The sequence below is a fragment of the Sander lucioperca genome, chromosome 5 (assembly GCF_008315115.2).
Source record: "Sander lucioperca isolate FBNREF2018 chromosome 5, SLUC_FBN_1.2, whole genome shotgun sequence".
Lineage (NCBI taxonomy): Eukaryota > Metazoa > Chordata > Actinopteri > Perciformes > Percidae > Sander > Sander lucioperca.
This window is the reverse complement of record NC_050177.1, coordinates 16080830-16097060: the sequence shown is the minus strand read 5'-3', so window position 1 is coordinate 16097060 and position 16231 is coordinate 16080830. Positions and strand designations below refer to the sequence as shown.

Here is a 16231-nt window from a genome sequence, read left to right as displayed (position 1 = left end):
TAACTTAAATAATAATAAATAAATACACAAATACACATACTTGAAATAACTATATACATAAATGTATAGAAATAAGTCATTATAAACTGCACAGGGTGTGATGTGCTTATAGGAGGCCCTGTTTTTGCTTTGACACAGCTCCAGCCATTACAGGGTTAAAGTTTCACTGGCACATTTGGTATCTATCGACTTGTCTGCTCATTGACTACAAATGTAGACGGGTCTTATAGCATTTAAATCTAACTGGTCCGAGCAAATGTCGCTTGAGTACACGTGGGCTCAAATCGCGTCAGAGGAGTCTTCAGCTTTCTTATTGGTGTATCACAGGCAAACTTGCACCGATTGGCTTATACCAGATGTCTATTGAAACCTGAGATCTCAGAGAATAGAGTGACGCCCACATCAAGTTGCTAGGAGCCTCAGGAGAGAAGCGTGCAGCGATACAAATAGGCTAAGTAACAGTGTAGCGATTTTCTGTTGTGATTCGGCCAGAAACGTCAAGATTGTGAGGCGAACAGCTCGTTTTGGATATAATGGCTTGGATATTCCATTTCCTTGGACTCTTGGGGATTTAAGAAAAAAAAGTTTTGGGCAAAAAATCCCCGCAGTGGCTAAAGGGACAAGGAAACAGGTATGAATGCACTACACGCCAGCTGCGCTGTTTACGCTGTATTGTTTTATTTTCTATAACTTTGTAGCAGTTGTGTAACTGCTATAAATCATCTTATGCTTTGTGTGTGGGCTTAATGGAATCATGAGCGTCTAAGCTTTCAATTGGTGTGTCGCATGGTTGTATATTTTGAAGATTTAATGCTTTAAAATTATAAAAACATTTATGAATGGAGGTTACAGCGACAAGCTGTACCATAGACGGTACAGTGACCCTTACGAGGTTAATAGATGTTGGTGAATATTGTTTATTTGATTTTGGTGTGGGCATCTTTGATGCTGACTTCTGTGGGTCGCTGAATGCCCTACCTGTCTCTTCCCTGCCTGGCTGGCGCGTTTTAGTGCCCTGTCCTTACGGCGGACTGATGCCTCTGTCTTGCTGTTGTCGGAGTATGTTGGGCGGTCAGTAGAGTACACATTATAGGCAGTGAAATTGAAGACAGAAGGAGCAACTTCAGGCTTTAGTCTGTTGGTCCGGCGAACAACTAGTTTACCAAACTCAAAGGTCTTCTCCTCAATGTAATCCTCCTCCAGAAAATGTTCACTGCAAACCCTAGAGTCAGCGCCCATCGGAGGGCTCTTTCTCTTCAGAGCCGTTAGCCAGCGCAGCAGTACAGTTTTCCGTTTCAGCGGCAGTTTATGAAAATGGACTGTTTTGTCCTTGGCTTTGACCCTGTAAAATTCGTTTTTACATCCAGGAGCAATACAATAGTGGCCTCCCTTTCGTATTCTTCTGTCCTGTGGCTCCTCAGTCTCCATCTTCCACTAAGCTAAGTTACCTGTCTTTCACTGTCTCTTCCACTAACTTAACGTTAGCTCTGTCTTTCGCTATCTTTGTATTTCACTATCTCTATCTTTCACTGTCTCTTTCACTATCTCTGTCGTTCACTATCTCCATCTTTCACTGTCTCTTTCACTATCTCTGTCGTTCACTACCTCTATCTTTCACTGTCTCTTTCACTATCTCTGTCGTTCACTATCTCCATCTTTCACTGTCTCTTTCACTATCTCTGTCGTTCACTATCTCCATCTTTCACTGTCTCTTTCACTATCTCTGTCGTTCACTGCCCAGAGCCAACCAACCCCGTGACGTCACATGTTAGAATACTGCACAATGGCGGCGCCCTGGCCGCGAAAGATATAACGTTTTTTCTTTTTTCTTTTATATGTTTACAATTGTCATGTTTCTTATATAATTGTTGATTATAGTGGAAGTCCATCTTGTAAATCATGTAAACTTGATTGAGTGCTTCATTTCCGCTTTAATATGCAACTTATTTTGTACAATATATGTAGAAGGGGGTCCCTGATTTATCTCTTTCAGTACATTGAAGACCCCTGCTTTAATTGACACAGACAGCTGTACACACCTCTCCAGAGAAGGCCTGTCCGTTCAGCAGGTGTTCTGAGCCCTGGCCGTCCTCGCTGCCGAAGTGTAGCCGGATCTCCTCCAGACGATGGCTGTACGTCATTGGCCCTCCAGAGATGTTAACCAGATGCTCCTTGTCCAATCGCAGAGAGACGTGGCGGCCAGTGTTGTACATCGTCCCTCCCACCTGGAAAAGAAGGGATGGGACACAATTAATTACAAAAGAACGCAATTATATTTTGAGGAAGAAACATATAGTACACATTCAAACCAGCAAATCAAAATGAAAGCCAGGCAGACCTTGATTACACATTCTCACTCCCATCACGTCAAAAACCGATGCTTGGTCAGGTGCCTTTGGCATTTGTTATTGACGCAAAAAGTCTCCTTTAGCGTCATATTTAGACGTGCTTGGTCGGGACTCTTGGCGTCACTTTTTGAAGCTCTGGGTCAGGACGTACGTTTAACTGACATGCGGCACAGGAGACAGTTAGGTTTAAGGAAATATAGTAGGTGGGGTTATAAAATGTACGTTTCAGTGACACGTGGGACAAGAACTGGACATGAACCCCGGTCTCCTGGGTGAAAGTCCTGTGTTGTTTGACCCATCCACCCACCCCAACCAACCTCCTTATGCGGATTTTTCGGTCTTTCATACTACTCTCTACCTTTGTCTCTCTTAATACCACCTCATCTTACAGCGCTGTAAGATGAGGTGGTATTTTTTGCTTCAGTATCTGACGCTGAGAGACACTGACCAAGCGTCAGTATTTGAGAAGTTGGGAGTGAGAATGGGGCTGGACCAAGAGGAGTAAACACGAGGTCTCCAAAAAAAATTACATTCAATAGTTTTGCCACATTTTGGATGGCACACACTTAAATTCAGTCATGAAAGTGTCATCGTAGAAATGCAGCTTGAACTTAACCATAACAAGTTAAACTATGCATCAGTTGCAAGGACTGGATCTATCAGGAAAACAAATGAAATGTGTTGACAACAGTGATAATGTTCATTAAAGTATGTTTATTCCAGATGGCCAGGTATTTGCTGTTTTACAGTATATTAGTAGCATACAAACATAATTTTAAAAAAACAGGGTTGTAAACTCGTAGTGCGTTCCATTTGTACTCGGAAGTCAGATTTTCCGAGGTCCAAGTCAGAAACACTCCCCCTGACCTCGGATTTCCGAGCTCAGAACTCTGACAACCTCGCAGTACCCCGAGCTCAAAATCCAACATGGCTGCCCCGTGCATCAAAGCTGTAGTAACATACAGTTATTAGCACTTCTGTCTTATTTGTGTCTCACTAAATCAGTCTTAGCAAAGAATTTCTAATAAGGGAAGAAGTTCCACTCTCTCGATACTTCCGGCTTCTGAACTGGTTGCAGTTCCACTCTTGATCCGTATAGGGGGCGCTCACGGGCCAGTGCAGAATGAATGGTGGTCTATGGAGCTATATCCCTCAAAATCCACATTTCTCAGGATATAATTTTTTGTCTAGTAATTTGAATGTTGCTTTCAAAAGGGGAGGCAAAGAAAATACACACTGCTGGGTGTTAGATTTTTTTAAAGTCGCTTCTTTGTCCTAAAAAGCCTTTTAAAATATCAATGACGTCATACACTTCGTATGGCTAGAGATACCGCTTTACGGCAAGCTCTGAGTCACTTCCTTTTTTCTCTCGAGGCATTGACAACACAGCTAACAGGTAAGGCTCTCCCTGTTAATACACATGCTAGAAAGAGGTTTGCTAATGTTTTAAAGACCACGCCAAAATATTCACTCTGACATTCTGGCTCCGCTTCGGATGCCGTCAAGCGGGATCTCTGGTTGTAATCAACCCTTCACTGACCAATCAGCATGCTAGCGTGTTATGGGCAACAACGACTCAACCTGTAAGAAATCGAAAGGGCATAAGTACTCGTTCATTCAACTTTCGACCTATAATCCATGTTGAACTTGTAAAAACTACAATCAAATCTGAGATTTCTCAACGACAATCAGGCGAAAGAGACACATTTAGCCGTCTAGCTTCATAGAGTCCCATTCATTTTGCACTCGCCTGCGATCACCCCAAGTGGAACTCTGGTGGAACTGCAACCAAACAATGGGGCTAAATAGAGAGTAAAAAGGCTTTCAGTAGACGGGCTATGGTCGTACACACAGCCCATTCCAACTATCTGTGGACATGTTGTTACAATGTTTGTAGGCACAAAAAACTGCCTAATGCGTTGTTATCAACTGGTATTGCTAACAATGGCTAACCTGGCAACAGCTAATGAAAACAATGAAAATCCGACTTGTAAAAGGAACGCATTCAACTCGGGTGTGATGTCATTCCCAGTTCCAGGTTCCGAATTCCGAGGTAAATGGAACGCACTATTATTGCTCAAATAATATATTTAGGTAGGAAATGTGTTCAATAATATGTTTATCTCAAAACATCTTTTTTACTGCAGGTTTATTACTATACATAAATGAAAGTCAACAAGATCTGCCACCATTATGCAAAAACTTTTCCAAATTGGCTACATGATAGGATGTCTACTATTCTATCTTTTTAAAACTGAACTTGTGGAACAATCATTACTGAAGTCTATTGGTGTATTCTCTCTAGTCAGCCTCTGATGGAGCAGGGAATCATTTGTTTAGTATTTTTTTTAGTAAGAAAATCAGGTTCTCTTGAAGTCTTCTTCAGCTATTTGAGCTTTGGTTTCAATAATAAGGAGGTGCTGTTGTCTCGCAGCTTTGACAGCTTAGGAATATGAGTTTTCGTTGAAGCTTGTATCATCAACCGAGCTTACCCAGTAACAGTCCTGAGGGCTTTATTTAATTAGGCAGCGATCCGAGCAGGAGGGAGAGGAGATATTGTAAACTGCAACAACACAACAGACAACGGAAAGAGTGGAGCCTCGAGTGAAAAGAAAAGGACGTGTAAAGATGAAGAAAAGAGGTTGAAATCTACAGTATCTGCTCACAATCGATACGTTGAGAGTTTTTCTAGGGGAAACGCGGCATTACAAAAGCCTTGAATAACTATCTTTGTGGGCAGCTGTTTATTTATTTATAATGAGGGTGTTTCAAAGGGATGCATTGATATTCACGTCACGACTTTGGGTGGACTTCCATCGCTCTTATCTGCCTCTTTCTCTTCTCTCCCTGTTCCACTCCCTTTGCTTTCTCTCCTCTCCCACTCCCTCATTGCTTTTACCACTCGCTTTCAAAAATGATAACCCCCCTCCTCCCCACTCCTCCCCACTCCTCTAAATTCCCAGAGAAAGAAGTCTGCCCACACATTGTAAATATTTTATAGAAGCTCCGAAAAATCAATGATTTGAAAGGAGAAAGAGAGAGGAAGAGGGAGCGATGGAAAGAGGAGATAAGTACCGGGAGCAGGAGAGAGGTGTGTGTCAGATTTAGTGCCCAAAAAGGAAAAGATAGAGAGGAACGAGTGAAGGGAAGTCTTTTAGGTTTCCTGGCAAGACGACGAGGGTGAGTGTAGGGTTGGGCATAGTTTTGATTTTAACAATTCTGATTCCAATTCTGATTCTTCCCTTTGATTCCGGTTCTTATCGATTCTCGATTCCCATCATCAGCATTATCATCATTATTGTTTTAGACCAGTGTTTTTACACCACGTACCACTTCAGAAAATATTAGGCTCTCTAAGTACCACCATTATGGCCCACGTTAAGATAGAGTAGCGTAGGCCTACCCTATTCAGCTACGGACAGTTCACGCAGGAGGCAGGTTAATTCTTAAAAACATTATTTATTGTTGACAGCCACGCTGTACTTCCTCTGTCCTGCTCCAACTGGAGCCAAATTTGATGTAACTCGGTCTTATCGCCTTACTGTTTAGTATCTTTTGCTGCTGTGCTTACTATGCAAATTTGCAATTCTATTTATTCATTTCAAGTGCAATACTTCACATAGTCGTACACATACTCTGCTGGAAATTATTTCTTTTTTTATTATTTATTTAGTTTTTATTCATAGAGCTCTATTTAGTACCCTGTTTTTAATCTGTTTTTAAAAAGGAGCCGTGCTTGTAATTTCGTTCATGTTTTACATTTCTGTCAGGTCCATTAAGTCAAGAACAACACAGACAATAAAAATGCTTTAGGACATTTTATTGAATAAATATATTGAATTAAATTTGGCGGCATGGCTCTGTTCAAAGGAGTCCCCTGACCTTTCATGAGCACCATGAAAGAGCAGTGAATCAGGGGATAGCAGCAGCATTAGGGGACGCTCACACAGTTTAAAACTGGGAGAGCTAACTATTCCCCATATGAACAGAGCAGAAATGATGACATAGAAGCAAATGCCACGTTATACACGACAAGGTGGAGCTGGGGAGGAGGTGGGTAGCAAAGATGGGAGCAGCAAGCAGTTAGGAGCAAACTAAAGCTTTAAAGGAACACGCCGACTTACTGGGACTTTAGCTTATTCACCGTAACCCCCAGAGTTAGATGAGTCCATACATACCCTTTTCGTGTCCATGCGTGTTGTAACTCTGTCTGACGGTTCCACCGGTAGCTTAGCCTAGCACAGAACCTGCAGGTAACTGGTTCCAACAAGCCTACTGCTCCGAATAAGTGACAAAATAACGCCAACATGTTCCTATTTACATGTTGTGATTTGTATAGTCACAGCGTGTACAAAAAACAACGTAACATGAGACACAACCATCTTCTAACCGTAAACAAGGCTGTAAAGCAGGCTTGCTGCAAAGCAAATCACTCCGCCCAAGTAGCAGAAGTAGCAGAGCTTCGCCTTTCTGAGAATATAGTTCCCAGTTTGTTTACGGTTAGAAGATGGCTGTGTGTGTAAGCTACCAGTGGAACCAAGTAACCTTACTCTGGGGGTTACGGTGAATAAGCTAAAGTCCCAATAAGTCGGCGTGTTCCTTTAAGTAGGTTGTCCTGTTTGAGTGTAGCCATTTAGCAGCAAGGGGAGTGACCAGCTGATGCGCCGATGCAGATCAGCTGTTGCAGCTCAGCTGATGCGACCGTGTTGTTGGCCAATAGCGGTTAGCAGTGTCTTGACTACTTGGCCTGCCAGAACTGACGCTGATGCTCAATTTCTGTGTATGACAATAAAAGGAATCTTGACTCTAGCAGGTGCTGTGAAGACTTAGTATACGTGCTAAGTAGTAAGCTGTTCAAAATATTCACCCCCTCATCCATACTTCTCTTGTTCCTGTTTGGAGCCACGATTGCAGTGTTATTGAACCATTCATCTTACATTGGCTTACTATTACTAAATTAATTTATTTCATTTTTGTAAAAATATGTCAGCGATTCCATCCACGTCCCACCAGCAGTACTTGTTACCACAGTTTGAGAACCAGTGTTTGAGACAATATGTATAGCTCCAACGGGCAGAGTAATACAAAACCGATCGACTACTAAAAGTGTACAAAAATATGTGGACGCTTGTGCCAAACAGCACGAAGCACAAAGAAGAGCTGGAATACTCCTGACATAGCCTCACACTATTGTTTGATTGTGACTGTTGCATTGAACATAGGCTTGTAACAATTATTACATTGTTGTCAAATTGTCAATTTCTTTACGTAATCACGGCTTCTTTGTTTAACGGCAATTCATTGCTAACATTAGCTAAGGTCTTAAGGCATATGACTGTTGATGGTAATTGTTGATTTTATTTAGATATGCCAAATTGTAATTATATAAGTGATTATTGGTCGGACTGTTGAGCTAAAGCTATGCTAGTTGTTGGCACATAACCTATACACGTTCATAGCAACACAAATGACAAGGGGGGGGGGGATACAGTAAGAAACAATGTCTTATGATTATAGAGAGGCGTGGTTTACTTCATAGGCTGTGTACCTGTGTTATTACATTATCTGGGTCACTGCAGCCTGGTCTCACAGAATTCCGTGAAATGATCACAAACTGTTAACACTGCATTATGTGGTGGTGGCACGGAATGTGTGAAAATTCAGTGTGGCCACCACGGAAAACAATGCCAATTTAAAGTCAGTGACAAGATGACGTAGCATTAGGAGCGACTACGGTAGCGAGTAGTATGAAAGCCCAAAAATCCGTGTAAGAAGGTTGGTTGGGGTGGTGGATGGGTCAAACACAGGACTTTCACCCAGGAGACCGGGGATTGTGTCCCACGTGTCACGTTTCCTAACATTTCCTAAACCCAACCGTAACCGTCCCGTCCAGTTATTGTTTGCCTAAACCCAACCGTTTATTGTTTTCCTAAATCCAACCATCCTGTTCTTCTTCTCCTAAACCCAACCGTCCCGTTATTGTCCCGTGTGTCATGGAAAGGTAAGCCCACCCACAACATTTTCCTTAACTTAAGGGGCCGTGTTCATTTCATGGAATTCTTCCGTGGGCCCATCACGGAATGTTTTGCGATTCCGTGAAACTACCACAGATTTTGAGTTAAGGGGCCGTGTTCATTTCACGGAATTTCACGGACACATTATAACCAGGGGGGCTCTAAGGGGTCATCCCCCAAGTTTCAGTGCCAAACACTTTGTTTCCTGCACTCTAAGAAATAAATCTGTAAAATAGCAGAAAAACGTCTGGCAGCTCGTTACACGGACGGAAATTATGTGTGTAGCTACAGTAAAATACAGAACATTTTCTTCGCATAAACGGCCAAAAACATCGTAAAAAAATTATAAAATGATGTAGAAGTGACAAAAAAAGGGGACAACATGGACTTCATCTCCCAAAACCAATCATATTTTTGGAGGGGGACAAATCTACCTGTTCTAAATATTGGGGGGGGGGGGCATATCCTCTGCATCCCCCCCGAAATCTATGTCTATGCCGGCAAAACGGCAACAGCAAAACAGAAGAGGACATCACAGAAGAAACTGCTCTTCAGATACTGAGGGGGAAAAAGCCTGAGAAGCTGTACGTGATGCAATCTTAAATATGCAAATGATCAACCTTAAAAACGGGGATTTTGAAAAGAAAAACAAAACTCTGCTGGAGAGAATGAAAACATTCAAATCATTCATATTTCAAGTGAAGTTGTGAATCTTCTGAGATGGGGTTGAAAGAGAAATCATTTGTCATGGTTGTGATTTTCTGTTATAGTTTTTCCTGTTTCATTATGTTAATTTATTCACCGTTTCCTTGTTGTTTACTGTCTCTTGTGTTCTCTGTTTTACCCTGTTTTCAGGGTAAAACTGTTTATGTTTCATGCCTCAGTTTCCTGTTTTATTTTGTAGTCTCTGTTTCTCCCATGTCATGTCTTGTTTTACTTCCTGTCTTGTGTTTTCCCGCCTTTGTGATTGTCTGCCTTTCACCTGTTCCTGAGCCCTCGTTTCACCTGTCCCTTGTTTCACCCTCGTTACCTTGTGTATTTTTGTGTATACTCTCTGTGTTGACTTTGTCTGTTGTCAGATCATTGTGTGTGTGTGTGTATGTCTACACCCTTTGTCTTTTTTATTAGTTTATTTTTGGCTGCCTGGTCTTTTGGTTCCTCAACGGTTTTTGGTACCATTTTTGCCTGCTTTCTTCAGGACTCCTTTTGTTGTATCCCTTTTTATTTTATTAAATCCTCAAGCTCACCACTGCCCTGTTGTCTCTGCATTTTTGGGTCCGCCATTTCCCTTATCGTAATATCGTTTAGCTCCGTTTAGCCCGCTGGTGGGAGTCAGACTTGAAGAATAAATGAACACACACTTAAATAAAAACTTGCTAACTTCATTTGTCATGTTTTGTGCTGCAACAATTACCAGACAAACTCAATGTGGTGGGAAGGTTACAAACATAGCAGAGGCTTTATATTCCAATCTGCTCTCTCCTTATTGTTTGGAGTCTCGACACTTGTGCGAGTAGTGAAATTGTTATTACAGGCGGGTTGGGGAGTTCAGATTTTCACTCTCAGTCCAGCGACTGCATTTCTGAAAATCACTGACTTGGCCTCTATTCATGAAAATAGATAAGCAGAGAACTATACATTGCTTGTTTGTTAAAACACGGCTGTACGACAATCAACAAAAACACTCGCAGCTGTTAACTCATCTCATGTCTCAGCCTTATACTGTTATACTGTTACACATTAGTGTTCACATTAGGCTTCATCAGGAAATGCCTCCCTGCTCTCCAGTCTTTTCTTGAGAGCACTTCCATAAACCGTAGGGCTGAACGATTTGGGGGAAAAAATCTAAGTGCGATTTTTCTGCCAGATATGAAAATTCGATTTAAAAAAAACATATTTTTTTTAGCTAGAGTTCAATATTCCCTGTGTAACAGATAAAACATTTCATGGTGCATTATAACATGAGACACCATCAAAACTGCTCTATATTCTTATGCAGGGATGAGAACATAGATATGAACAGGCAGCATGGAATAAGCATGGAACACTGAGCGGTCAAACAGAACATTAGTCACAAAAGCTAAAGTTATAATAATAAAAAAAATCTATTCCAATTAAAAAATCAGTACTTTTCTGTAAACTGCCCTAATAAAACAGTTTACATATTCTGTAGTTCAACTCATGATACTATTCTGCACATGAATATTCATATGGCCTGAAACTGAAGCTGTTTATCAAGCTTCGCCATATAGTTGTCGAAAAACTACTAAAACACATCAGTGAGCCACACAGTTGCACTGGCTGACATGTTCCTTCATCACCACAAAAACACACACACAGACACACACACACACACACACACACACACACACACACACACACACACACACACACACACACACACACAGTAGTGCAAAAGATGCTCCTTAAAATTTCAGAACTCGCCTGAGAATCATCAAATCTTTGACTTTTCTTCAGCAGCAAAGTAATCCAGTGATAGTTGTCTGTATATTCATGGGTCCACTGCAGACAGGAGCTGCTGAAAGCTAACTCTGCTAATTCCTTATTCCTAATTTGCCACGGTGGGCCAATGGTTAGCACTTTGGCCTCACAGCAAGAAAGTACCGGGTCTGAACCCTGGTCATCCCGGGCCTTTCTGTGTGGAGTTTGCATGTTCATGTCTGTGTGGGTTTCCTCCGGGTGCTCCGGTTTCCCCCACCACTAAAAAAACATGTTCCCCTCCCTCTCTACCGAGCTGATGTGGGGTGGCATCTTAAAGCTGCCGTACATCACCCAGGTGGGTGCTAAACATTGGTGTTGGTAGAGAGTAGTCCACCCCGAAGCGCTTTAAGGGCGTTTTCACACATGAAAGTCCGAACCAAGGTCCGGACCAAGGTTCATGTTTTTGTTACATTGTATACATTTGATCCGGTAAATTTTGGTTTCAAACTGCAGTTATGCAAGTGCACTAAAGATCTATACATAACAAAACTACGTCCTGCCGTCATCACATACGTGAGCTGCGTCTCCAGATACTTATAATTGATTGGTTTGTAGACGGGCTTCCCCGTCCTCTCGTATCCTCTCTCTGGGTCGGAGTTTTTTCAGCTGACTGCTGCTCTCCCCTACTGCCGTGGCTCTTTTTGTTTTGTTGTGATGTTGAGAAGCAAGACACGGGAACTTTCTTTCTGGAGAATTTATTCAGAGACAAATGGAAACCTACACTGTACGTTTACTACCACTTAACAAATAAACTGCTGATGTATTCTCAGCTCTGATAGCAAACAGCTGTCTGCTCTGAGCGCTGACACCGTCACTCTCTCATGTAGCCTACACACTAAAAGGAGCTTCCCCGGTCTTGTAACACAAGGAGAGCCTGCCAGAGCTTCTTGTATTTGGTCCGAAAGTCCGAACCATCCAAAAAATGCTTTCACACTATAAACGAACCGGACCATGGTTCAGTTTGGTCCGGACCGAGACCACCTCTTTTTATCGGACCAAAATTTGGTCTTTTGATCCGGACCGGGGTCCGGGGGAGGTTTCACACCTGTAATTTTGGTTCGGATCAAAATGAAAAGTCCGAAAGTCCGGACCAAATGAGGTATGTGTGAAAACGCCCTAAGTGTCTATGATAAAGTGCTATATAAATGTAATCAATTATTATTAGTATTATCAAAATGTAGAAATGTAAAATGCGAAAAGAAGCTGACCGTGTACCTCCATGACCGAGGATGTGTTTCTCAGTGAGTCAATTTGATCATTAGGTCGATTGGTATGGACAGAAATACCTGTCTCATGACACACATGCATGTTTGTTCTTCTATCTCTGTGAGAGGAAAAAGTTTATTTTGGAGTCAAACCCTTGCTTCCCTATCCTGAAATTTTTTCCTTGACCTGAGAGCCAAACTCTCACACCTAACCATGAACCTGATTGCTGATTAATAACAGAGAATTCACTGGTTGAAGACCAACAAAAATGTGCAAATGACTTTGGAGGATTGTCTTTGCCGTCACACAAACAACTGTCGGCCGAAACGTTGTGTGTGCCTTTTTTTGCACAATTAAAAGTATTTTTCCGGAGCATTCAGCTGTTGTGCGGACTTCACTCACTTTCTTTGTCACACAAAACATAGCCTACTCATATTCAGAAGAACCCACAGCCGAGCACACGCACATGTTCTGGCAGCTACTTCAACTCATCACAACAAGTGTATCAAAAATAAATCAAGAAGACGTTGAGCTACCAAAACGGCTTGATTTAGACAGAAACTGAAATAAAGCAAACGGCGTCAGTGCTGAGCCTGACAGCTCTCACACACACACACACACACACACACACACACACACACACACACACACACACACACACACACACACACACACACACACGAACGCAGGGACACATGTGGAATGCGCTACCGGCCTGTGCATGCATGTAAGTAAGTAAGTAAAGTTTATTTGTATAGCACCTTTCACAGATAAAATCACAAATCACAAAGTGCTTCACAATAAAATGTAATACAATACAACAAATTAAAATACAAGAAAATTTAAACACAAATAGAAAACATAAACAACCATAAAGACCACTGCTGGGAATGATTGATCCCCTCTAGTTTTAAAATGAGTGCGGGGAACCACTAATAGCCTCTGACCTAATGACCTCAAGTCAGAGATGTAGGGAGGAACTTTACCATGCAGGGCTCTAAAAGTAAGGACCAGGATTTTAAATTTAATTCTATACTGGACTGGTAACCAGTGAAGTGCTGCTAAAACAGGCATGATGTGTGCTCTTTTGTTAATGTGAGGTAAAAGCCTTGCAGCCGAGTTCTGAACAGCCTGGAGACAGTAAAGCTCCTTCTTACTCAAACAGGTAAAAAGACTGTTGCAGTAATCCAAACGAGAAGAAATGAAAGCATGAATGATCATCTCTAACTCACCCGTAGTCACAAGTGTTCTTAATTTGGAAATATTTCTCAGTTGGAAGAAACAGCTCCTAACTAATTGTTTAGAGTGGTGCTCCAAGGACATGGCTGAATCAAAGACAACACTTAAGCTCCTGAGGCTCAGCTGGACAGACGAGCCTAAGTCACCAATGTGCTGCTTTATCTGAGGGATTCTACTTTCAGGGGCGACAATTAGTGTTTCTGTTTTATCTGAGTTCAGAAGCGAAAAGTTGTCACATAACCACTGTTTGATACTAGTCAAACAGTTGATTAAAGAAGACAGTTTAGAGAACTCAGTTTCCTTAAACAAGCAGTAGAGTTGGATATCATCCGCATACAGATGGTAAGATATGTCGCTAAATTGACTAATTATCTGTCCTAGAGGAAATACGTACAACAGAGGAGGAACAGAATAGGTCCCAAGACAGAACCCTGAGGTACCCCACACGACAACTCTGCAGTTTCAGACATGATCTGATTCACATAAACACTAAAACTTCTACCTGAAAGGTAGGATGAAAACCATTTTAAAACTGATCCAGACATCCCAACTAGATCACAAAGTCTATGTATCATAATGTTATGATCAATAGTGTCAAAAGCAGAAGAGAGATCCAATAGGACCAAAACCGTATATTCCTTAGAGTCTGCAGACATCATAATATCACTAGAAACTTTAAGTAGTGCAGTTTCCGTAGAATGCTTTTTACGGAAACCAGACTGGAATTTGTAAAACAACTCATGATTCTCTAGGAAAAGGGTGAGTTGCTCTGCTACAACTTTTTCTAAAATGTTTGACACGAATGGAAGTTTGGATATTGGCCTGTAGCTCTTAGGTTGTAGCGGATCCAAACTGGGCTTTTTAAGTACAGGCTTAACAACTTAATAAAACTTAACTTAAAAAAACTAGGAATGACACCAGTTAAAAGTGAAGTATTAAGCATCTCAACAATACAGGGGCCAATGGAGTCAAAAGCTTGTACAAATAGCATAGTAGGGACAACATCCATAGGACAAGATGAGGGTTTCAAAGTATGTAGCAGAGAGGTGATATGATGTAATGTCACAGGTTTAAAAGTGGACCAAGAATGAGCGGGAGACAAGTCACAGGGCAGAAAAGTTTGTCTGAAACTTTCCCAGTTTTCAAAGAGCCCTTCCATAGAAACTCTGATGTCCAACAACGAGTGTCGATCATAAGTCCGAGTAGCAGAGACACAATCGTTAGACGATAGTGCTGATATGACAACAAATAGGACGAGTACAAACATGGAAAGCTGACACAGATGCGATGCAGCAGCGGCCAAGCCAAACACAGGCGCCATCTTGCTGTGATGTGTATAATAGGGTTGCACCATTACTCACAATTTTATCAAAATGACATTATGGACTAGTGCAATATCCAAATCACAGGGGCGCAATATTTGTTAAAGGCTGAATATGTGTCAAACCATTCTGAATGAAGTATTGTGGTAGTGCAGAGACATCCCAGCCTACAAATCCTAAATTGCTACAACACCGTTTGGTACAATTTTTATTTTATTTTAATATTTCTCAATGAAAATGAGAATAACGACACAAAAAGTATCATTCCCTCAGATATCATGAATCATACCGCACTTTCAATGTCAGTCAAAATAATCGCAATGAGATATTTTCCTCATATCGTACTGCGCTTGTGTATAATATACTGTATATTGAGGCTTTTTATGTCCATTGGTGTAAATTACAAAGTGTCAAAGTATCACATGTTATATGTCACAGCTGTTACCCCTCTAATACACCCCGTTCTGTTCAAGCAGCCTGAGCATGCTTTTAATTTGTTCCGAGAGGCTTCCAGGAGCGATGGAGCCGAAAAGGACAATTGCACTGTGCGCTGGACCTCCCTTAACAGCTAGTGATGATCACAAGGCACCACCACATTATAGGTAATAGCTGGGAGAACGTAAACAAGACATAAAGGAGATTGTTGAGCGTCTGGGGCAGGCTTGGTAGTAGCAGGCAGGTACGGTAATAGAAAACATCAGTGGCATGCTGGTAATGAGAAAACACGAGGGACATCATCATTATCTGAGCACACAGATCAATAGAGTAAATGACCCTTGTTACAAGAAGAAGTCTTCACTAACTACTGTATATGTTCAGCTATTAGGCTGCAGTATTGCTCCGGTTACATTTGAAATATAAAAGCCACCATCGCCTGATTGAAAATGGTTTTAGCTGAAAGAAAGCAACAAAAAAACTAGTTTTAATATGTCAGAGTTGTGTAGCTGCCACCACACAGGCTACAATTGTTAAGTAGAGGCAATGGTGATATGTTACATACAGTCATTAGACAGTAACTGTGCAGTGCAACCGTCAGATGGTTTCAATATCTTCTCCAAAGGCCTGCAGCTGTAAGCACTGAATCATGGCGAAAGCGTAATGTATTTGATTAAAATACAAGATGACTAGGGGTGGCCTCTAGCTCACCCTGTAAGAGTGTGTGTGTAAGAGTCCTTTGCAGCGGCGTGGGTTCGAATCCGACCTGCTGCCCTTTGCTGCGTGTCATCCCCCACCTCTCTCCCCCTTTCCTGTCTATCCACTGTCACTAATACATAATAAAGGGAAAACCCCCAAAAAAATTATCATAAAAAAAAAAAATACAAGATGACTGGTGCTCTTTCATTAAGGTGCGCGGATATGGAGAGTAAATGGAATGGACCGGGATAGAGGAGATGCATCTATAGAGGGTAGCAGGGGCCGAAAGAAGGAGAGAGAAGGGAAAGAAAGAAAAAGACTAGCTGTGAAGAATTGAAGACAAGCAGGGCTGCGTGGGTTGCACCTCACTGAACTTATGGACACACACACCAGAACAGCAGTTCCAGTAATGCTAAGTGATGAGACAGATTCAACACAGATCGGAGCCATTTGGAAACAGATTTCA

General features: G+C 41.7%; 1 protein-coding gene across 2 annotated transcripts in view; it reads right to left on the bottom strand.

Annotated features, from left to right (window-relative positions):
* ca10a (carbonic anhydrase Xa) overlaps positions 1 to 16231 on the bottom strand; it is a 307001-nt gene that overhangs the window by 38941 nt on the left and 251829 nt on the right. For both annotated transcript variants that reach the window (XM_031323879.2, XM_031323880.2), the window contains one exon: positions 2040 to 2225. In XM_031323879.2, the coding sequence (XP_031179739.1) occupies positions 2040 to 2225 (186 nt within the window). The remainder of the gene's footprint in view (positions 1 to 2039; positions 2226 to 16231) is intronic.